The sequence below is a fragment of the Pisolithus orientalis genome (genome assembly GCF_024613125.1).
Source record: "Pisolithus orientalis strain OTSU chromosome Unknown F5J12scaffold_111, whole genome shotgun sequence".
NCBI lineage: Eukaryota > Fungi > Basidiomycota > Agaricomycetes > Boletales > Pisolithaceae > Pisolithus > Pisolithus orientalis.
Genome location: NW_026260892.1, coordinates 39,405 through 56,881, shown reverse-complemented (window position 1 = coordinate 56,881; position 17,477 = coordinate 39,405). Strand labels below are relative to the sequence as shown.

The window sequence follows — 17,477 nt, the reverse complement described above, 5'->3', positions numbered from 1 at the left end:
ACCTCGGGTTAGAAAGTGCAAAAATTCTTATGAATAATAACACGTATATAAGCATGCGACAGGGTATCCAACAGTAAATAGAAAGCACGTTGGTGATACAGCAGTTCAGTACGGCGTACAACGACATTGTTTCACCACTGGAATAACCGACGAATAAGGGTATTGTCTCTTGCATGCGGGAAGTGAGTATCATCACGAGAGAATGACCTGGGTAAACTCGGCACGAGAGGTTCATCCAAACTTGCCTCTGGAACTGGTGCTATCCTGGAATTTTGCATCTGTACGATATGAGAATGACGGGAGCCTACGGCAAGGGCGACTGCCACTCACTCCTATTGACATAACGTATCCATTGAATACAAGGTCTCGTATCTTGGAGCGTTCCCGGAAGTTATAGTCGGTCGTCGTTTGGCATTGTATTTGGCATTGCGTGGTACATTGTATAAAGCGCCCAAGCATGCTAAATTTGCCCCAGTGAACTTTCTTAGGTTCTGTACGACTGAAATCAGGGTTTCCTTCGTGAGCGCGTATGAGATCCGACATGTGGACTTCACTGCAAAGTTACACATCAGGTTTTGGCTATGAAACAGTGAAGTGGTCAGTTACAGGGCTGGTATACATGCTCCTTTAGTATTCTTGAGAGCCATTCGATAGGCTTGGTGAGCGCCTCTCTGCTGCAACAAGACATCCCATGACAACAGATTTTTGTAATGGTCCGGATATTTGGATTTAAATGTCTCCATGGTGTCGTCACCCTGAAATGTGGAATTGTTGATGCCGGCGACGAACGCACGTAGAGCGGAGTAGTTGTTTAGGGCACGAAGCTTGTGGGCAATGTCGACGAACTTCTCAATTTGTTTAGCACGGTTCCTTGGTTTGTCGTGGCAGAGAATGAGAGACACAACCCTGATGCTCTTCAGGCCAGATCAGGCATGGAGTAGCATTGTGTTTCTCACCAGTCCCCTAAATAATTTGATATTGCGTTAAACCTCGCGATGGTATCTGTCTCTGGATCTTTGCGACCCGGAACGATAGTATAACGTAGCCAATCTCTTGGCTTGATACAAACCTCGTCAGCTGCGGCCAACTATAAAAAACGAAAATATTACTTCTATTGCCATGAAAAACGATGCTTCGACCCGTGTTATCTCTTCCGCAATCTCAGAGCAGTCGTAATTTTGCAGCTCCTGCGAATGCTTAGAAAGTTCCTTCAGCAGCTGCTTCAGCGGGATGTCGGGAGAGTCAGCAACCGGTGTCGACACAGGCATGATCAATGCCATCGCACTTAAAGGCAGGCTCTGTTTTCGCTCTCTCGAGCTAGAGCCTGTGGAAGCCTCGTAAGATGGTGTGACGGACGATTTGCTCGTTGAAGCTGAAGTCGACCCCGCAGCTAGCGACGACCCAAGCGTGTCATCTTCGCCGTCAGAAATACAATAGGGATCTTCAGTATCGTCCAATATGGGCTCTGCTTTCCGTGCCCATGCGGCATCAACATCGCGGACATCGGGTATATGCTCCAGAAATGGCAAGAAATCGGAACCATAATGGCAAAGATGGGTTTTGCGCAAAATGGACTTTACTAACGCGCTCAACGCTCCAGAGGTATCGGGAACAGCAAAGTCTTGAGGATAACGCTCAATCCAGGTTTGCAGCAGATGACAGATCCTCAAGATGATTGTCTTCAAAAGATGCAACGAAAACTTCAGCAGGTGGCATACCTCATCTCAGCATAGCCTACAAAGCCTGAGTCACCTAGGGACTTGTCCAGTTCCCGCATACGCTTCTGCATGGCCAACAAGAGGTTCCGAGGACTTGCGAACCTCCGATACGTAAGTAAGAAATGTGAGATGAAAGTTGGGTCTGGGAGTAAGATGTAAGTTTCATCAAGAAGATAAAGCAGTCCAACATACCATCTCCACTAACGGCAAGGAATAGCAACTTGTCAAGCAACTCCTCTAGCGTGACATACTGGGCGGATCGCCTGGAGAGACTTAAATGAGGTTCGGAATGACCAAAACAGATAAACGCACGTTTCCTTCTCCTTCAGGAGCTGACGTTCTTCTTCATTAAGACCATTCGTCAGGTCGCCAGCCCGCTGCAATGGTAAGACTGATCCTAGCTGCGTATTTGCGGCAGCAGAAAGGTTATTCGTACTACGTGCACTTGACAATTTTCGCTCTTCCGAATCTCGTGACTTGGGTTTCTCGTGCTCTGCGCGGAGATCCGAGGTCGAGCGTGCGCGAGTAGGAGAACCCGCAGATGAAGGAATGGGAATCGGGAGGTTAGCTGTAGGCGAAAGCTGGAAGGAACCTGAGCGGTCTTGGGATGATGTATGATTCGGTGGTGCTGAGGACGGCGTGCGTGCCACGGACGTCGAACCTCGACCCTCCCACAAAACGGCTGGCGCTGCAGCATCCGGTGTAGCAGAGTTTCCGAGGTCGATACCTGATACATAATATGAATACGCAAAAACGATGGCTGGGTCGATGTACTCACTGTGTGTGCGGGCGAGCCACCGTAACATGTAGCCGAAAGCCTTCCTCATTTTTACCCTCCCAGTGTCACTGAGATCCACAGCCGCCACCTGGATATCGTATTCAGCGAACAAATTCACGGGCATCGCTCGGTCGACTACTGGTTCCAAGTCGGATTTAAGGGCAATCGCGACAACGCAATGTTTCATCGGGCTTATCAACCCTTCGCAATAGTAAGTCGCTGAGAGTGGTCTCGACGTAAATATGGACATACGAAGAAAATCGGGCACCGGAGCAAATGACGATGGATCCGCAGAATCGTAGCATACAAAAATGCCACCCACGGGAGGGAGTGTCGCGACGCTTGTAATATCCAGCTCGTAAACGCATACTACATGAGGGAGAGATTCGCGCTTCGACGATTCCGACTTCCTAACATCTAAGCACAAAAGCTGAAGGACGAACAACTTGAATGTGCAGAGAGGACTTACAACAGAAGGGAGAGGATGATAGGCCGCTGGGCGCATTAAATAGTGCATCCAAGTTGTTCACACCGTGAGACCGTGCATCTTCGGCGACAAAGGTAGACTTCCCGCAGCCAGGAGTGCCAACGACCGCGATGCGAAATTCCCTCGAGTGCAACTTGGGCGCCTCAATAAACACTAGTTGCTGTGAAGTAGACGGGAAACTCACTGAGAGTTGTGTCGTATCAATGAGTGGGGGCCGACTGCCAGAACTGTCGGTACTCCCTTGCAGGCCAAGACTGCCGCTCCTGACGCGGCCAGACATAACCTCCGTGATGGAGGAATGTCTCGGAAAAGATTGTAATGATGTGGTTGAATGCAGTCTTCGGCTGTCATCGTGAGGTAGCGGTTGGGCAAACGTAAAGGGGAGGAGAGGTTGTTGGTTGCGAGCAGGAAGCTTGAGATCACCAGGGCGTCGGGACGGGCGGGCCTGTTCACCGCCCTTGACTGAGGTTCGCCTACCTTTATCTATTGAACGTTTCAAGGGTGGCCAGGAATCGGATTCGAGGCCTTGGTCGATGGCGGAATCGTTGCCATCACTGGCAGTACTGACACTGTGACCCCGCGAGCGCGCATAAGGGGGTATGGTCTCCGGTTCACGGCGGCGGCGAGCGTCGATAGACAGTTCTGACCTACGAGCTCTTGACGAATCTGCGTTGGGAAGTGTGGCGTTCCTAGCACCTGTTGGCGAGGGTGGCACGGAGTCCTTGGGTTGGTGGACGCGTAGCGAGTCAGCCGAAGCAGATTTCTGGTGAATTTGTTGCTGGACGGAATCAGCGGTGGAAGAACCGCTTGCATATGGTTGACTCTCTGGAGAATATGGCGTGGCGGGTGTTGAGGGCTGGGGGGCGGATCCGCCCGTGGCTGTTTGCGAGTGAAGACCGGGGGAATCGTGAAGAGCCGTGTCCGAGTCGTCAGGCATTTCAATGGGCGGGAGAGTTGGAATGGCAGGCAGTGAATGGGAGGAGTCGGTACTAGTGTCAGTTGTCATGATGGCTGCATCCGCTGAGTCGCGGCTTCTGCTAGTGCAGCGATTAAAGCAGCCGAACGAGAGAGTGGCGAGCAATGCAAGATTAGCCTGCTGATGGCATATGAGAGATGGTTTAGACGCTCGCCGGTCGGGGAGAGGCCGAGTATTGGAATCTCAATATTTCAATCATCTCATTCTTCACAGTCACAACAGTCGTCGATTGGAAGGAGGTACTGGTACTGGTACTGTACTACTCATTTGTCTCGAGTGTGATAAATGGAAGAAAAGAATCGGGTATTTCACAAGTTCCATATATACTTCTACCCTGAACACGGAATGAGGACCCGGTCACACACGGCGGAAACGGATGCACAACTTACCTGACATCCCTATCACAGACACCGCTTTTTGCAAGGCTCGCACCGAGAAATACCTCACATCAGCATCCCCATCATTCTTCTCCTGTTCCAACGTTGGAACGACTTTCTGTTTGATAAATTCTCGGCCTTCTGCAGTGCTTCCGAATGTCGTGGCCAGAACCTCTAAGGCCTTGCAGACGTTGAATCGTATATTGGGGATCGGGTCCGCAGCAAGCTGCAGAAGAGGGCCGATAATCTCGCTTTGTATAATCGGTAACGTCAGCGAAGGTGAAATAGTCTAGCATGCCTCAAGTGAGTCCCGTGATAATCACCCTCAAAGGACAGACGTACCGCAATGGCCTGCACAGTCGTCATGCGATACAAGTAGTTAGGATGCTGCCCCATTCCCATAACTTTGGGAACAATGGCAACCCTGGCCCACTCAACTCCGAAGACCTCCGTCAATTTTTTCAGGTTGATGGTGGCGGCTTCGCGTATGCTGAAAACAGTATCACCCAGCCAGGACATGCACAAATTTCCAAGCTGTTCGTCGAAAAAGGGCTTTCCGAGTTGGGTCGCAAGTAGAGGGATGTATTCTATAATCGCTTGCCGAACGCGCCACGACTTATCTTCGGCAAGTTCGAGAATCGCAGGAAGTAGACTATCAGACAGCAGTTCAATGTCAATTACTTGACAATCTTATGTTAGAGAATTTCATGCATGATAATGTGGTGCACCATACCGCCGTTAACTGTCTGTAGTTTACTGATGACATTCAGTCGGACGTCAGCGGATTCATCCTTGAGTAGATGCAGGAAAAGAGGGAGAAGATTTTCAATAGTGGCTTCCCGGCCAAGGAGTGGTGCAAGTCCACTTATTTGGTTTGCCAACGCAGCTCTAACATGCTGAGAGGTGTCGTGTGACAAGTCACGCACACAGGGGACGATACGAGCCAGGATAACCTCCCTGTCCAGCAGTTTCGAGAAACCTGACAGTCAAAGAGGCTTGTTTCAGCTTCGCGTGAGAAATATGACCGCCCTCACCTGGAATCTGTCCAGCAGCTGCAGTGCGGACCTCAGCTTCGTTATCTTTTAATAGTTGCACACATTGGCCGATCAGCTCCTCCCTAACGAGTTCTACACCAACAGCCTCAGCCAGCTGAATCGGGCGAACGTATTATCAGGCTGCCGGATGGTTTAGACATACTCATACCTCATTAAAGTGCGTTGCGGCCATGTATCGCACCCTCCAACTCTTATCAGAGACGGTAACCCTTATTTGTTTCAGCAATTGCTCTTTTACCTCCTGTGGCGTGAGTTGTTGGGCGATGGTAATGAGATCTTCCACGGTTAACAGTCGCACTGAATCCTGGTCGTCACCATGAAGTCTGCGATAGATTGGCAAGCCGTCCGTAAGGACATGTTGCTTGGACAAAGCCTTCACGAACGCCTAGAGGATGTGTCGCGTTAAAGTTCCATCAGAGGCCGTCTTTGGATGAACGTACCCCCAACGATCGCGCAGCGGCACGCCGTACCATAGGCGTGTCGTCTGCGCCTAACGCGGAGAACCCCTTCCGTAATTCCTCCTGCAGAGCCGGCGACACCTTCTGATATACAGGGGCGTAGAGTGCAGCAGAGGAGGTTCGAGAGGTGAACCATTCGCCTTGTGACAGGCGCTTTAACAAGGGGATATAGTGTTCTTCGACTTGAAGAGGAGACAGGACACCAGCTATCTTGGCAATAGATTCTGCCGCCTATGATTTCCTATATGATGCTATTCCAAGAAATAAGAGATAAGAAACATACCTTGTCCCGAACTAGAGTTTCTTCCACAGCAGAGAGATTTTCGAGGGGGCCCAGGAGAACATGTGCATGCTGGGGTCCGCCGATATACTCCTCGAAATCTCGGCCTAGTTCCTCCGCAAGGGCCAGTAATACTTCATCTTCGTCATCGACAGAGTCCTGGAGGAAGGGAATGAGCTCATTCCGTGCACGATCTGGTCCCAGGGCAAGGGCTATCGTGGGTATGCTGTGGATAGCATTGAGTCGCAGTTGGACCTCGTCCGAGCGCAACTCGTCAATAAGCACGGCAATTGGCGCGATCTAAGCAGAGTGTAGATAAGCTGAAGCACCTATTGGAACTCGAGGGACACACGTCGTCTACGTTGAATGCTTGATCCATCGAGGCGCTGGAACAAAACGGTGAGGAGGATTCAGAATCGGAGAGAAGGAACGCCGAGCTACACGGAGAATATCGTGATATTGATCCTTTATGATTGGTTGCAAGATGGCGGGCAGTCTAAGAAAGAATGCTAGGAGATTCTGTCGACTTGAACAGATCTTGGCTATGTAAGTGATGTGCGGTGATGTCCTTTTTTGGGAGATCCATCAACTTGTCTACGCAACTGACTAAGTCATCGCAAGTAGTACTTCAGGGGAACGACCATCGTCGCAAGGGAAAGATGCCTGTCCAGCTACTAGACGGACGCGTGGTTCTTTCCCATCCAAAGGTAAGTCCTCCCCCCAACAACGATAAGTCACCAACGTCTTCTCCAGGACGCATCTCTCGAGGTTCTACTCTTCGGTGCTACCGTCACATCGTGGAAGGCTGGATCGCACAGAGACCCACAACCTTCCGAGCGGCTATTCTTATCATCTAAAGCCGTTCTTGATGGTTCCAAGCCAGTTCGGGGTGGCATTCCCATCGTGTTCCCATGCTTTGGTCCACCGGTCCATCCCGAACACTCCCGCCTCCCTCAACATGGCTTCGCTAGAAGCGAACTTTGGAAGTTCGACAGCGTCGTCATGGATAACGATGCTGGTGTCTCCGTGAGGTTGAGTAAGTCCAGTGGCGCATGGGTATTATCCTTGCTTAATGAATTTGGGTTAGCTCTGGAACCAACGCCGGAGATTGCAGCCAAATACAACCGACCATTTCATCTGGCATACGTGCTCACTCTGGCGGAACATCAATTGAGCGCAGCCCTTCACGTCACTAACACCTCGACTTCTGCCGACTTCCCCACTGATAACCTTGAATTCCAAGCCTTGTTTCACACTTACATCCTCGCTCCTGCGGATCAAGTTCTCATCTCCCCGTTGCAAAACGTCAGGTATTATGACAAGACAGCAGCGGCCGAGGAAGACCGAAACTTGGCGAGGGTGGAGTCCAGGTTAGGGGTCGATGTCCTCAAGCTCACCGATTCCGTCTACGAGGATGCACCACAGATATACGACGTAACATGGCCTGGTGGAGGATTAGAGATAAAAACAAATGCTTTGAAGGATGTTGTCATTTGGAACCCGCAAAGGGATGCTGGAAGTAGAATGGCAGACATGGAGCATGCCGGGTGGTGAGGAAGGCCGTCAGCGTGTTTCATCGGCATAACTTGCTAACGAAGTCGAACAATAATAATTAGGGAAAGGTTCGTCTGCGTCGAACCGGGTTATGTGAGGGGATTCGCAAAGGCAGAGCCCGGAAAGACGTGGATTGGACAGCAAGTTCTCTCCGTAATCCAGGAAGAAAGGAGAATCACTTAATGTTGGTTGTTATATTGGACGGAGTGTGGCCATTTGTACAGAAGCAGGCAGTTTTTTGTGATAGGAAATATTTGTTGTGTCGATCAAGTTGTGGTTCTACCGATGACTAAGCAGGAAACGGTTAACATCTGACAGATGCATCCAGTCATTGTACCTTCATTCCTTGCTCCGTTGTGAAATGAGTTGACCGACCAATGGATTTCTCGGCGCTGAGCGGATCGACGTTCTCTGCCCATATTAATCAGATCGACTACACCATGTGTCCTCCGGGGCCACTCGACAATTCGGCCCTCCCTCGCGTACCTGTTATTCGCATCTATGGCACATCCTCTGCTGGCGAAAAAGCTTGCGTACATATCCACCAGGTGTATCCTTACTTCTTCATTGAATACACCAAAGAGATGACCCCAGAAAATGGTATGGACCCCACCATGTTGACCCCTGTCTGCACTAACGTATGATTAACCAGTCAACCGATATATTACTAAGTTGTCCGTCTCACTCGACCACGCCATTGCCCTATCTCTCAAGCGTAATCCAGGCTTCCAGTATGTACGGGCAATTACACTTGTCAAGGGTGTGCACTTCTACGGCTTCCACTCTTCGTACTCGCCTTTTCTCAAAATACACCTCATCGATCCTGCACTCACAAATCGTGCTGTAACACTGCTGCAAACTGGCACCATCATGCGAACGAAATTCCATGTATTCGAGAGTCATCTGAGTTACCTACTACAATTCATGTGCGATTTTGGTTTATACGGGTGTGGGTGGATAAATCTGGGTGAAGTTTGGGAGCGCAGCCCAGAAATTCAAGAACCACCACCTTCACAGCGACTGTACTCATTCAAGTTTTCCCCGTACTATCGTCAATCTCGGATGCCCGTTGAGGTCGATGCGGTTGCCCACCAAATACTCAACCGCCATCAGCTTCAAGCCCGCAACGTCCACAACGGATTGAATATTACTGCCCTCCCTCTTCCATCCGAACCTGTCGTACTGAGCGTTCGTGAATTGTGGGAGGATGAACGAAGACGTCGGATTAGCAAGGGCTTATCTCCAACTCCAAAGTTACCCATCGACGCTGGTAAGATTCCCAGAGGCGGGGGCGGTGATTGGGTTGCAGAGGCTCGGTGGTGGGAAGAACTCAGGAGGAAGATAGAATTGGAAAAGCAGGATGGCTCATTCATGTCTGAAGGTCATTCCGGCTGGGAGAGGTGGGTTATGACGACCTTCGAGAGTGTGGAGGTTCTCTGGGAACCTCAGTGGAAGGTTTGGAAGCCAAGCAAAGGTGATGTGGGTACAGCAGAAGATGGCATTTCTCACCCGATGGAGGGAACCCACAATCCATTTGCTCAAGCTTCTCAAGGCACCCCTTCTACATTGACGGGAAAACCAGAAGAGGCTGAAGTAGACGTGGATGTGGTAATACTTTCCAGCCAGGACATTGACCTGACGACGGCAAGGAACGAAGGTGAAGATGGCGAGAACGATGATACCGAGGATGTCATTGATAGTGGAGAGAATGAGGAACTGGAAGATTCCTCACGGAACCTGCCGTTCGAGGGAGAAGTTGTCTCCGATGAGGCACCCCGAGGAAGGTAAGTGCAAAGGATGTACTGCTGCTCTGGGAACTACAGCTGCTCTAACCTTAGTGGAAACAACGACCACACCATGGGAACCCCCAACCGCTTTTCAAACGTCTGGAATAGACTCTCAAGGTCAGCCATGACGTTCCATTTTTTTCCCCCCAAACTTACGACCAAACAAGAGAGAAACGACCGCGCAGTACTTCGGAGCTTCGTTCAGAACCAGCGACACCGAGAAAGTGGGTGACACGTTCCAGTTAAGAAATGTCGCAGTGACTGTTTTCATGTGAATGCAGAGTTCGAAGGCTGTCGCAACAACTGACCACCCACGACATTGTGACACGATCGGCGTAGGTTTTTTCTTGCTGGTTGGATAGGCAATACATAAATGATTCGCAGTTCACCAGATTTCGGACCTGACATCGAAAGGCTCGAGGCCGACAATCCGTTCCTGATCACAAATGGAGACCAAACGTCATTCCGCTTGACTTTTGGCACTTGCTTTGACTACTGATACCCGTTTCTAGGCTACTACCGCCTGTAAAAAATTCGGCCCATTCGGATTGGGTAGGGGGACGACCTGGTACACATGGAACTTCGAATGCTCGAGTTCCTCGTGCATCTTATGGTTCGTCGAGGGGATTACAAACATACCATCTAACCTCTCGCAGCAATGGCTATGTCTACGCAAATTCTCCACCTCGAGTTGCTGATTTATTTAGCTCTATCGAAGATCATGGCTTTCCACGGAAGTTATATTCTGACCCCTTCTACTCCAACAGAGAGGACGCCCCTGAAAGACCGTGGGAATATGGGGGTCTTGTATATAATCTGAAGGGCGGTGGAGGCATAGACTTGTTGGAGGAGTGGCAGACAAGTGAAAGATTTCCAGCCCTCACATTTGCTGGTAAGGCATCCGCAAACCGCGTCGGAGGATGGGAGTATGCGAGCTGCGCACCAGCTTGTCGACAAATTAAGGTTTGGTTAAAAGGCCACCCCCTCTCACAGGGAAAGAAAGCGAAGATGCAATCACAGGTGTGTTGCCTCGTGACATCTTCGGACCTATTCATCTCTACCCTAATTGTGATGGTTTAGATTGAAGGGCGCACTCAAGCTAACTTGTTTGGGGTGAATTCGGACCCTAAGATATCTGCGTGCAACAACACTCGTAGGGGACAGCACATGACATTACTTTCTGTAGAAGTTTTCGGTAGGTCATTATCGAGGTTATGCCGTCACTCCGACAGATATATCCTGTTTCCAGCTCCTTCTCGCAGCAACTGCCTACCCGATGCAAATATCGACGGAATTGCAGCTCTATTTTACGCTTTTGGCAGTGATGATCCAAGCTCGGGTCTTCTTCACCAAGGCATTTTCGTCCTTGAAAGTGATCAAACCAACGTACAACGTTTAGGCGCACTCTCTTTAGAGAGTTTTGCTAGTGAACTTGACCTTATCAATCGGTTGATCGATGTTGTCATTGACCTGGATCCCGATATTCTGTTGGGTTGGGAGGTGCAAGCCGCTTCTTGGGGTTATCTCAATGCCCGGGGGAACCATTATGGTCGGTCCTCTTTGCCTAACCTAATTCCCTGCTATACTGACTAATTACAGGATTTGACTTGTGCGAGTTAATATCGAGGGCACCAAGTCGCGAATCGGGGAATGACAATCGACGTTGGGACCAGACGTCAACGACCACATTTAAAGTCGTTGGCCGTCACGTCTTAAATGTCTGGAGGATCATGCGGAGTGAACGCAATCTGAATGTATACACATTCGAAAATGTCGCGTTTCATGTCTTACGGAGGAGGTAAACCGGGACAACCTTGCGCATTCCTTTGCTGAGAAACTTCCCTAGATTCCCCCGTTATAAGCCATATACACTAACAGAATGGTTTAATAGCCCTGTTCCAGCTCATACCTCCCGTGTCTTACGCTACTTCGCCGACCGTACATCAATGAATCTCGATATACTGGAAGAGACAGAAGTCATTACGAAGACAGCGTAAGTAATTCTAACTCTGACTTGATAGACAGGTTGTGACAATTTCAGTGAGTTTGCTCGTGTGTTTGGAGTCGACTTCTATTCCGTCATTAGCCGGGGGTCCCAATTTAAAGTGGAATCTTTCATGTTTCGTATAGCGAAACCTGAGTGTTTCGTGCTCTTGTCCCCAAGCAAACAAGATGTGCGCCCTTCAATTATGGCACTCGAACGAATCATATCTAAGTGAATGCATAGGTCGGGAAGCAGAACGCCGCGGAATGCGTGCCTCTCATCATGGAACCGTTGTCTGGGTATTATAACGGGCCACTCGTTGTCCTGGACTTTCAGTCACTTTACCCGTCTGTTATGATTGCATACAATTATTGCTACTCGACCTGCCTTGGACGGATAACCGACTTCCAGGGCCGAAATAAACTCGGTGTAACGGACCTGCACCGACCTATTGGGCTACTAGACAAGTTGCAAGATCACGTTGCGAGTGCGTTGTTCCATGGCGGCTGTGTGCACGGCGATTCAATTATCCCGTAGTTGCGCCAAATGGTATTATCTACGTGAAGCCGACGGTGAGGCAGGGCCTCCTGGGCCGTATGTTAACCGAGTTGCTGGACACTAGAGTGATGGTGAAGCAGGCCATGAAGAACGTCAAGGATGACAAGGTATGTGTTTCCTTCAAAACTTCTGTATCTAGAAGTTCACCAGTCGTTAGGTATTGCGTCGTACACTGGACGCTCGTCAACTTGGTCTCAAGTACATCGCGAATGTAACCTATGGATACACCAGTGCCTCATACTCGGGACGTATGCCTGCGGTTGAAATTGCGGATAGTATTGTGCAAAGCGGACGGGAAATATTGGAGAAGGTAGGTTGATCAACCATCCGGGATTAAGCAAACTTATCGGTGTTCGAGGAAGGCTATCAATGTCATCGACTCCACCGGTAAATGGGGTGCCCGTGTGGTCTACGGTGATACGGACTCTCTTTTTATATATCTCAAAGGAAAGACGAAAGAGCAGGCTTTCAGGATTGGTCAGGATATTGCGGATACGATAACTGTAATCAACCCAGCACCGATAAAACTGAAGTTCGAGAAGGTAAAGCAGGCCGTTCTCTCTCAGAACCTTGAGTGATATTGGGTTACAGGTGTACTTGCCTTCTGTTCTCCTGGCGAAGAAGAGATATGTAGGCTTCAGTTTCGAGACATTAGATGTCAAGACACCTTCTTTCGATGCAAAGGGAATCGAGACCATCCGTCGTGATGGCGTCGCCGCCCAATCAAAGATGACAGAGGCTTGCCTAAAGTGAGTAGATGTTGCAGTGTCGTTAAAGTCCTGCGTCGATTGATTGGCTACGGAGGATATTGTTCCGTACGCAGGATTTAAGTCTGGTGAAGCAATACTGCTGTCGGACCTGGTCCAAGATTCTACGCAACAAGGTTTCTTTTCAAAATTTTATCTTCGCAAAGGAGGTCAAGATGGGTACTTACAGGTATGAAATATACTGTGTGGAAATCAACCCGCCGTTAACGCATCCCTGTTAGCGAGAGAGGGCCGCCACCGCCAGGCGTAGCAGTAGCTGCTAGAAGGATGTTACATGATCCAAATGACGAGCCTCAGTACGGCGAGCGTGTCCCCTACATAATCGCACGTGGCAATCCCCATAGCCGATTAATTGAAAGGGCTGTGACACCAGAGGAAATCCTTGCCAATCCGTGCGCGATCAATGTGTGCTAACTCTTGGGTCACTCACAATCTTCACAGTCACTTGCAAATCGATGCAGTGTATTATATCGAAAAGGTTCTTATCCCTCCACTAGAACGTATTTTCAACCTTGTCGGTGTAGATGTACGAGCCTGGTATGAGGAAATGCCAAAGGCGATTGAAGTCGATCAGCGTGATCCATTGGCATCTTCCCCAAAGAAGCTAAAGACATTCACAACTAGTAGACTTAACATCGATGAACATTTCTCGAGCACGCGTTGCCTGGCATGCAATTGTCCAGCCTTTGTAGAAGGTTGGTTTGTATCTGATACTAGGGGATGAATGCTGACATTCACCAGGAATTTGTGAGGACTGCCAGAATAATTCTCAAGAAGCCATTCCCAACCTCTTACGACGGCTGCACAAGGGCGAAAGAAGACTTCTGGACACCCACAAAGTATGTGCGACCTGCACGGCCAATGCATTGGCAGAACCGATCGAATGTGTCAACATCGATTGCCCTTGGTTATACGAGCGCAATAAAGCGGAACGAAAAGTAGACTTTCTCGAGGGACTGCAAGCAGTGGTTGAAGACCTTGATTTCACGGACAACGAAGACATCCATTGTACAGAACTTTCCCTGTAGCCTGTATATGGCACACTTGTATCGTAGCGAAGTATCTTATGCGCTTTGATATGCCCCAGTTTGTAAGGTGGGTTGCGAAGCAGCAACGGTGCTAGGTCTTCCAGCAGAGGCAACCCGCGGAGGACTACGAGGTTCGTCATCAACAGTCTGGTAACCGTCACGACCCATAGACGTGAAACCACCAGGCATGGACCAGACTGCGGAGATCATAAGTACACGATCGACAGTGCAAGGCAAACATTACCCGTTGCGCCACCTATATCCGTCCCGAGTGTAAATTGTGTCCCCCTTTGGCGTAAAGTGAAAAGGAAGACAACAGTCGTAGGAATCTGAATGTGGTTTTAGTATGAGTGATTCTACCAAGGGTGGCTGCGTACCTTCAGCAGGAAGAGTAGAATAGTCAACAATTTGACTAGGACAGGTTGCGCATTGGTGAACATCCAAATTAGATCATAGAGAATGGAGACGGCGAGGCACCCGGTGAACTGTTCAACAATCAAAGCTCATTGTTAGGTCGACATAGGTAACCTGAGGCGCACCACCCTGAGAGATTGAACCGCGTCATTGCTTTCTTGAGCAAAAGTTCCGAGCAAGAAAAGTGGTAGGTTGTAAGGAGGAGCAGAAAATGGGCTGATGGCGAAGGAAAGAACCTAATGAACCCGCAGGGTTTAGGGACGCGCAGCGGCTCAGCGTGGAAACGAAATCCATACCGTCCCAGCCAAGACCAGCTTCCCCGGATCAAGGCCTTGGACAAAGTCTGCCATCTCGAGGATAACCTGAAGCTGAACGACTAGTGGATGGTGTGTGCTGGGGTGTGGTATGTGTTACGGTGCTGCGGGGGTTGAAGCTACATAAGCCCGCAACCCTGAAAGTGCTTTTTCAACTCCAAGCGCTCGTCTGCTCAGATCGTTAAGGGGCCTGCCCAACTCGATACTCAAGTTCAAATGTCAAGCAACCGTACAAAAGGACTACAGAACGGCGTTCCAATGCTACATGATGACGTCGGACTCGACAATCCTTGAAATCAGGTATTGTTGGGTGTGCGAGCTCTAAAACTCTCCCATATGGCAATCGTACTGGAAAAAAAAAAAAAAAGACCACTGAGCATTCTGCACGACCAATATTATTTATCAGGAATCAGGGCGGTCGTTCCAATGAGGCGAGGAATCTCGTCGGAAGTCCTCGACTGATGAGATGACCTTATTAGCGTGGCTCGGTTTGCGGGCTTTCGTTGAACCACGTGATCAACCATCATGCATAGCTTTTACTGTAACTGAGAACATTTGTCAAGTATTTCATTACTGGCTTCCACTGTCGGCATCAGCTCAAACTGCGAAAGCTCTACTGGTCTCCGTGGGTCGCAAGACGTTAGACGTCGTGTCGCCTTATCTTGAATGGAAAACAGGGCGCACTAGTGGCCCTTTTCCTGCGATCATGTTCCCCCTTCGGTCTTTCATCGACAAGTTTCCGCAAGTCTGGCACGACTCGCTGGATATGGCATATCTAGCACAAAGTGTCGCGGTGCATGTTGTGAATTCTGAGATATCTATACCCCTTGGGATATTCATCGGTTTGATGGCATCCTTTATCCAAAGTGTTGGGCTGGCAGTGCAACGCCGCAGTCATGTCCTCAACTCTCAGCTATCGGAATCGGAACGGAAAGCAGAGTATCGACGTCCGTGAGTTCTTCCGTAGCAACGCTGACGGCCTCAATCTCATATTCATTCGCATAGCCTGTGGCTGCTTGGTTTTGGTGTGTCATTTGCATGAGCTGTGCTGATCCGCTCGAACCAGCTAACTTCTCATACACCACGTTGTAGTGGTCTTCATCACCTCCAACATCCTTGGATCGTTGGTGCAGATCGCATCTCTGCCCGTTGTCATACTCGCACCGCTTGGTGCAGTCTCGCTCCTTTGGAATGCCCTTTTTGCGCGTCTGCTTCTGCGCCCGCCTCTCATTCTTGGAACGGCATTGATCGGGGGTGGCGCCGCGCTTATCGCTGTGTATGGGATCATGCCCGAGACGACACGTGGTCTGGATGAGCTTATTGCTCTTTTCGTGCGTCCTGCGTTCCTTGTCTGGTTTTGTGTGGAAGCTGCCTTAGTGGTCGTGTGCCTCATTGTGGTGTGTTCTGTCACTTGGACGATATCTTGATACCCATGTTCATCAGTCATGTGATGGTGCAGACACACGTAGCCGAGTACTCGTTCGCAAGGCGGGTCGAGGTTAGGCCATATGCATTCTTTCAATCCGATGACTTGGACCAACCATTGCCGGGCTCCGCTTCGCTGGCGTCGCCTTCTCTCTCCTCATTGGGCGATCTCCCAACACGTCAGGTGTTCAGTTGCATAGAAGAATCCGGAGCAATACATCATACCGATGAGCGCACACCGCTATTGTATTTTAAAGGGAACGGTGCGCGTTCTACATCTCCGTGCTCGAGATGTTCATCCTCCCAAACTCGTGACTCTGCTATAACAACACCTGCGCCATCTCTTCCAATTGCAAATCGCACTGCACTCCTTCTTGCGTTGGCATATGCTGCCACATCGGGGATAATGTCTGGCCTCTGTCTCATCTTTGCGAAGTCTGGTGTGGAGTTGTTGTTGTTGACGTTGGGTGGATCGAATCAATTCTATAGATGGGAGGCTTGGGCTTTGGTTGGTGGATTGGTCGTATTTGCAATCGGTCAGTTGTGGTACCTAAACCAAGCATTGAGGCTGGCAGATCCTGCCTTCGTGTGTCCATGTGAGTCAGCCTTATATCCACGGACGAGTGTGAGGACGATATACTGAAGAGGTGTCGTGTTACAGCTGCATTTTGCTTCTACAACTTTTCGTCAATCCTGAATGGGCTCGTCTACTTTGACCAACTCAGGCACCTCCCTGGACAGAACATCGTCCTCGTTGTCATAGGGATGATTATATTGCTTGGAGGCGTGTGGACTATTAGTGGTGAGGCAGGAGTAGAACATGTTTGGCTGGACCAGCCTGATGAAGAGGTTTCCGAGGCCGAGGCCCCCACCTCTAGTGTGGACGAGGTGGATACTGTGGAATACCCACGCGGAAAGCAGTCGTGCAGTGATGGAAGACTCACTGCGGTACCGATGGAACGCAACGCGTATTCGGAGGGAGCTCTTGATGGAGCTGCTACTGTTTGGGACATGCCATCGCCACGCGAGGTGTCGCTGCTGTCGGGCCCGAGTCATGCCCTTGGAGGAAGTCTAACTGAGCGACGCCGTGGTGCGTCTCAACGGAAGACAGTCCGCTCATGCACAGATTATGTGTTGCCAAGTGCCAGGACAGGATCTTCGCATCGACAATCCACAACAGAGGTGGAGGCTCAGCGTATGAGTGGGCCTACGTTGAGCGTTCTGCGAACGGGAGTAGGTGGGCAGGCGATATCACCGCCTGGATTGATGATTGGGTTGTCACCGGTGAGTCCCGGGTTTGGGGTAGTGGGAGGAGTGGAATGTGTCCCTCAACGGGGCCACCAGACCACTCGATGGAGAAAGCTGGGAGGGAACAGGAGACGAACTGTAAGTGAAGGAGACCGCACACTATTAGCACGAGGGGAGGGGGGGCCAACAGGAGAGGAGGATCCCAAATGGGGATGGATCGGCCAGGTGATGTGGGGGCGGCGAGCCAATCAGGAGGCGTCGTGATGGAC

At 50.1% G+C, this 17,477-nt stretch overlaps 6 protein-coding genes across 6 annotated transcripts; 3 read left to right on the top strand and 3 right to left on the bottom strand.

Annotated features, from left to right (window-relative positions):
• Positions 1-18: 18 nt before the first annotated feature.
• Positions 19-4,132, bottom strand: F5J12DRAFT_869880 (ras GEF). Its single transcript, XM_051747114.1, has 12 exons — positions 3,168-4,132; positions 2,966-3,116; positions 2,749-2,913; positions 2,497-2,697; positions 2,031-2,445; positions 1,911-1,981; positions 1,719-1,860; positions 1,110-1,665; positions 957-1,057; positions 607-906; positions 331-553; positions 19-278 (listed from the first exon to the last, which is right to left on the bottom strand). Exons 1-12 carry the CDS (start codon positions 3,987-3,989, stop codon positions 132-134), a joined length of 3,294 nt encoding a protein of 1,097 aa, XP_051594304.1. The 5' UTR covers positions 3,990-4,132; the 3' UTR covers positions 19-131.
• Positions 4,133-4,160: 28 nt separating this feature from the next.
• Positions 4,161-6,695, bottom strand: F5J12DRAFT_869877 (ARM repeat-containing protein). Its single transcript, XM_051747113.1, has 10 exons — positions 6,571-6,695; positions 6,482-6,515; positions 6,133-6,429; positions 5,832-6,080; positions 5,540-5,776; positions 5,371-5,485; positions 5,070-5,315; positions 4,679-5,016; positions 4,349-4,625; positions 4,161-4,293 (listed from the first exon to the last, which is right to left on the bottom strand). Exons 2-10 carry the CDS (start codon positions 6,506-6,508, stop codon positions 4,289-4,291), a joined length of 1,791 nt encoding a protein of 596 aa, XP_051594303.1. The 5' UTR covers positions 6,509-6,515; positions 6,571-6,695; the 3' UTR covers positions 4,161-4,288.
• Positions 6,696-6,708: 13 nt separating this feature from the next.
• F5J12DRAFT_869871 (galactose mutarotase-like domain-containing protein) lies at positions 6,709-8,038 on the top strand. The gene is made up of 4 exons (XM_051747112.1): positions 6,709-6,836; positions 6,883-7,165; positions 7,217-7,679; positions 7,746-8,038. Exons 1-4 carry the CDS (start codon positions 6,789-6,791, stop codon positions 7,864-7,866), a joined length of 915 nt encoding a protein of 304 aa, XP_051594302.1. The 5' UTR covers positions 6,709-6,788; the 3' UTR covers positions 7,867-8,038.
• F5J12DRAFT_775337 (uncharacterized protein) lies at positions 8,025-13,807 on the top strand (the record flags this gene model as incomplete). Its single annotated transcript, XM_051742307.1, is given in 21 exon segments — positions 8,025-8,283; positions 8,336-9,467; positions 9,522-9,587; positions 9,638-9,694; positions 9,752-9,805; positions 9,855-9,929; positions 9,983-10,538; positions 10,551-10,665; positions 10,720-11,019; positions 11,070-11,268; positions 11,317-11,463; positions 11,512-11,644; positions 11,698-11,941; positions 11,992-12,119; positions 12,170-12,322; positions 12,375-12,554; positions 12,604-12,761; positions 12,817-12,948; positions 13,001-13,171; positions 13,221-13,474; positions 13,521-13,807. The coding sequence occupies 21 exon segments, from the start codon at positions 8,061-8,063 to the stop codon at positions 13,805-13,807; spliced, it is 4,764 nt and encodes a 1,587-aa protein (XP_051594301.1). The 5' UTR covers positions 8,025-8,060.
• F5J12DRAFT_869843 (uncharacterized protein) lies at positions 13,790-14,727 on the bottom strand. The gene is made up of 5 exons (XM_051747111.1): positions 14,518-14,727; positions 14,347-14,457; positions 14,185-14,292; positions 14,052-14,136; positions 13,790-14,004 (listed from the first exon to the last, which is right to left on the bottom strand). Exons 1-5 carry the CDS (start codon positions 14,569-14,571, stop codon positions 13,844-13,846), a joined length of 519 nt encoding a protein of 172 aa, XP_051594300.1. The 5' UTR covers positions 14,572-14,727; the 3' UTR covers positions 13,790-13,843.
• Positions 14,728-15,301: 574 nt separating this feature from the next.
• Positions 15,302-17,472, top strand: F5J12DRAFT_729160 (uncharacterized protein; the record flags this gene model as incomplete). Its single annotated transcript, XM_051741941.1, has 5 exons — positions 15,302-15,486; positions 15,541-15,560; positions 15,628-15,932; positions 15,995-16,556; positions 16,622-17,472. 5 exons carry the CDS (start codon positions 15,302-15,304, stop codon positions 17,470-17,472), a joined length of 1,923 nt encoding a protein of 640 aa, XP_051594299.1.
• Between the last annotated feature and the right edge of the window lie 5 nt (positions 17,473-17,477).

Coding starts and splice junctions, on each gene's coding strand:
- F5J12DRAFT_869880 (XM_051747114.1), bottom strand. CDS start 3,989: ATGACAACTGACACTAGTACCGACTCCTCCCATTCACTGCCTGCCATT. Junction 2,914..2,965: donor ATCATCCTCTCCCTTCTGTT/GTAAGTCCTCTC, acceptor TTTTGTGCTTAG/ATGTTAGGAAGTCGGAATCG. Junction 1,058..1,109: donor CGTTTTTCATGGCAATAGAA/GTAATATTTTCG, acceptor GTTTGTATCAAG/CCAAGAGATTGGCTACGTTA.
- F5J12DRAFT_869877 (XM_051747113.1), bottom strand. CDS start 6,508: ATGGATCAAGCATTCAACGTAGACGAC. Junction 5,486..5,539: donor CCGCAACGCACTTTAATGAG/GTATGAGTATGT, acceptor CGCCCGATTCAG/CTGGCTGAGGCTGTTGGTGT. Junction 5,316..5,370: donor AGCTGCTGGACAGATTCCAG/GTGAGGGCGGTC, acceptor TTTGACTGTCAG/GTTTCTCGAAACTGCTGGAC.
- F5J12DRAFT_869871 (XM_051747112.1), top strand. CDS start 6,789: ATGCCTGTCCAGCTACTAGACGGACGCGTGGTTCTTTCCCATCCAAAG. Junction 6,837..6,882: donor TGGTTCTTTCCCATCCAAAG/GTAAGTCCTCCC, acceptor CGTCTTCTCCAG/GACGCATCTCTCGAGGTTCT. Junction 7,166..7,216: donor TGGTGTCTCCGTGAGGTTGA/GTAAGTCCAGTG, acceptor AATTTGGGTTAG/CTCTGGAACCAACGCCGGAG.
- F5J12DRAFT_869843 (XM_051747111.1), bottom strand. CDS start 14,571: ATGGCAGACTTTGTCCAAGGCCTTGATCCGGGGAAGCTGGTCTTGGCT. Junction 14,293..14,346: donor CGGTTCAATCTCTCAGGGTG/GTGCGCCTCAGG, acceptor ATTGTTGAACAG/TTCACCGGGTGCCTCGCCGT. Junction 14,137..14,184: donor TTCTACTCTTCCTGCTGAAG/GTACGCAGCCAC, acceptor AACCACATTCAG/ATTCCTACGACTGTTGTCTT.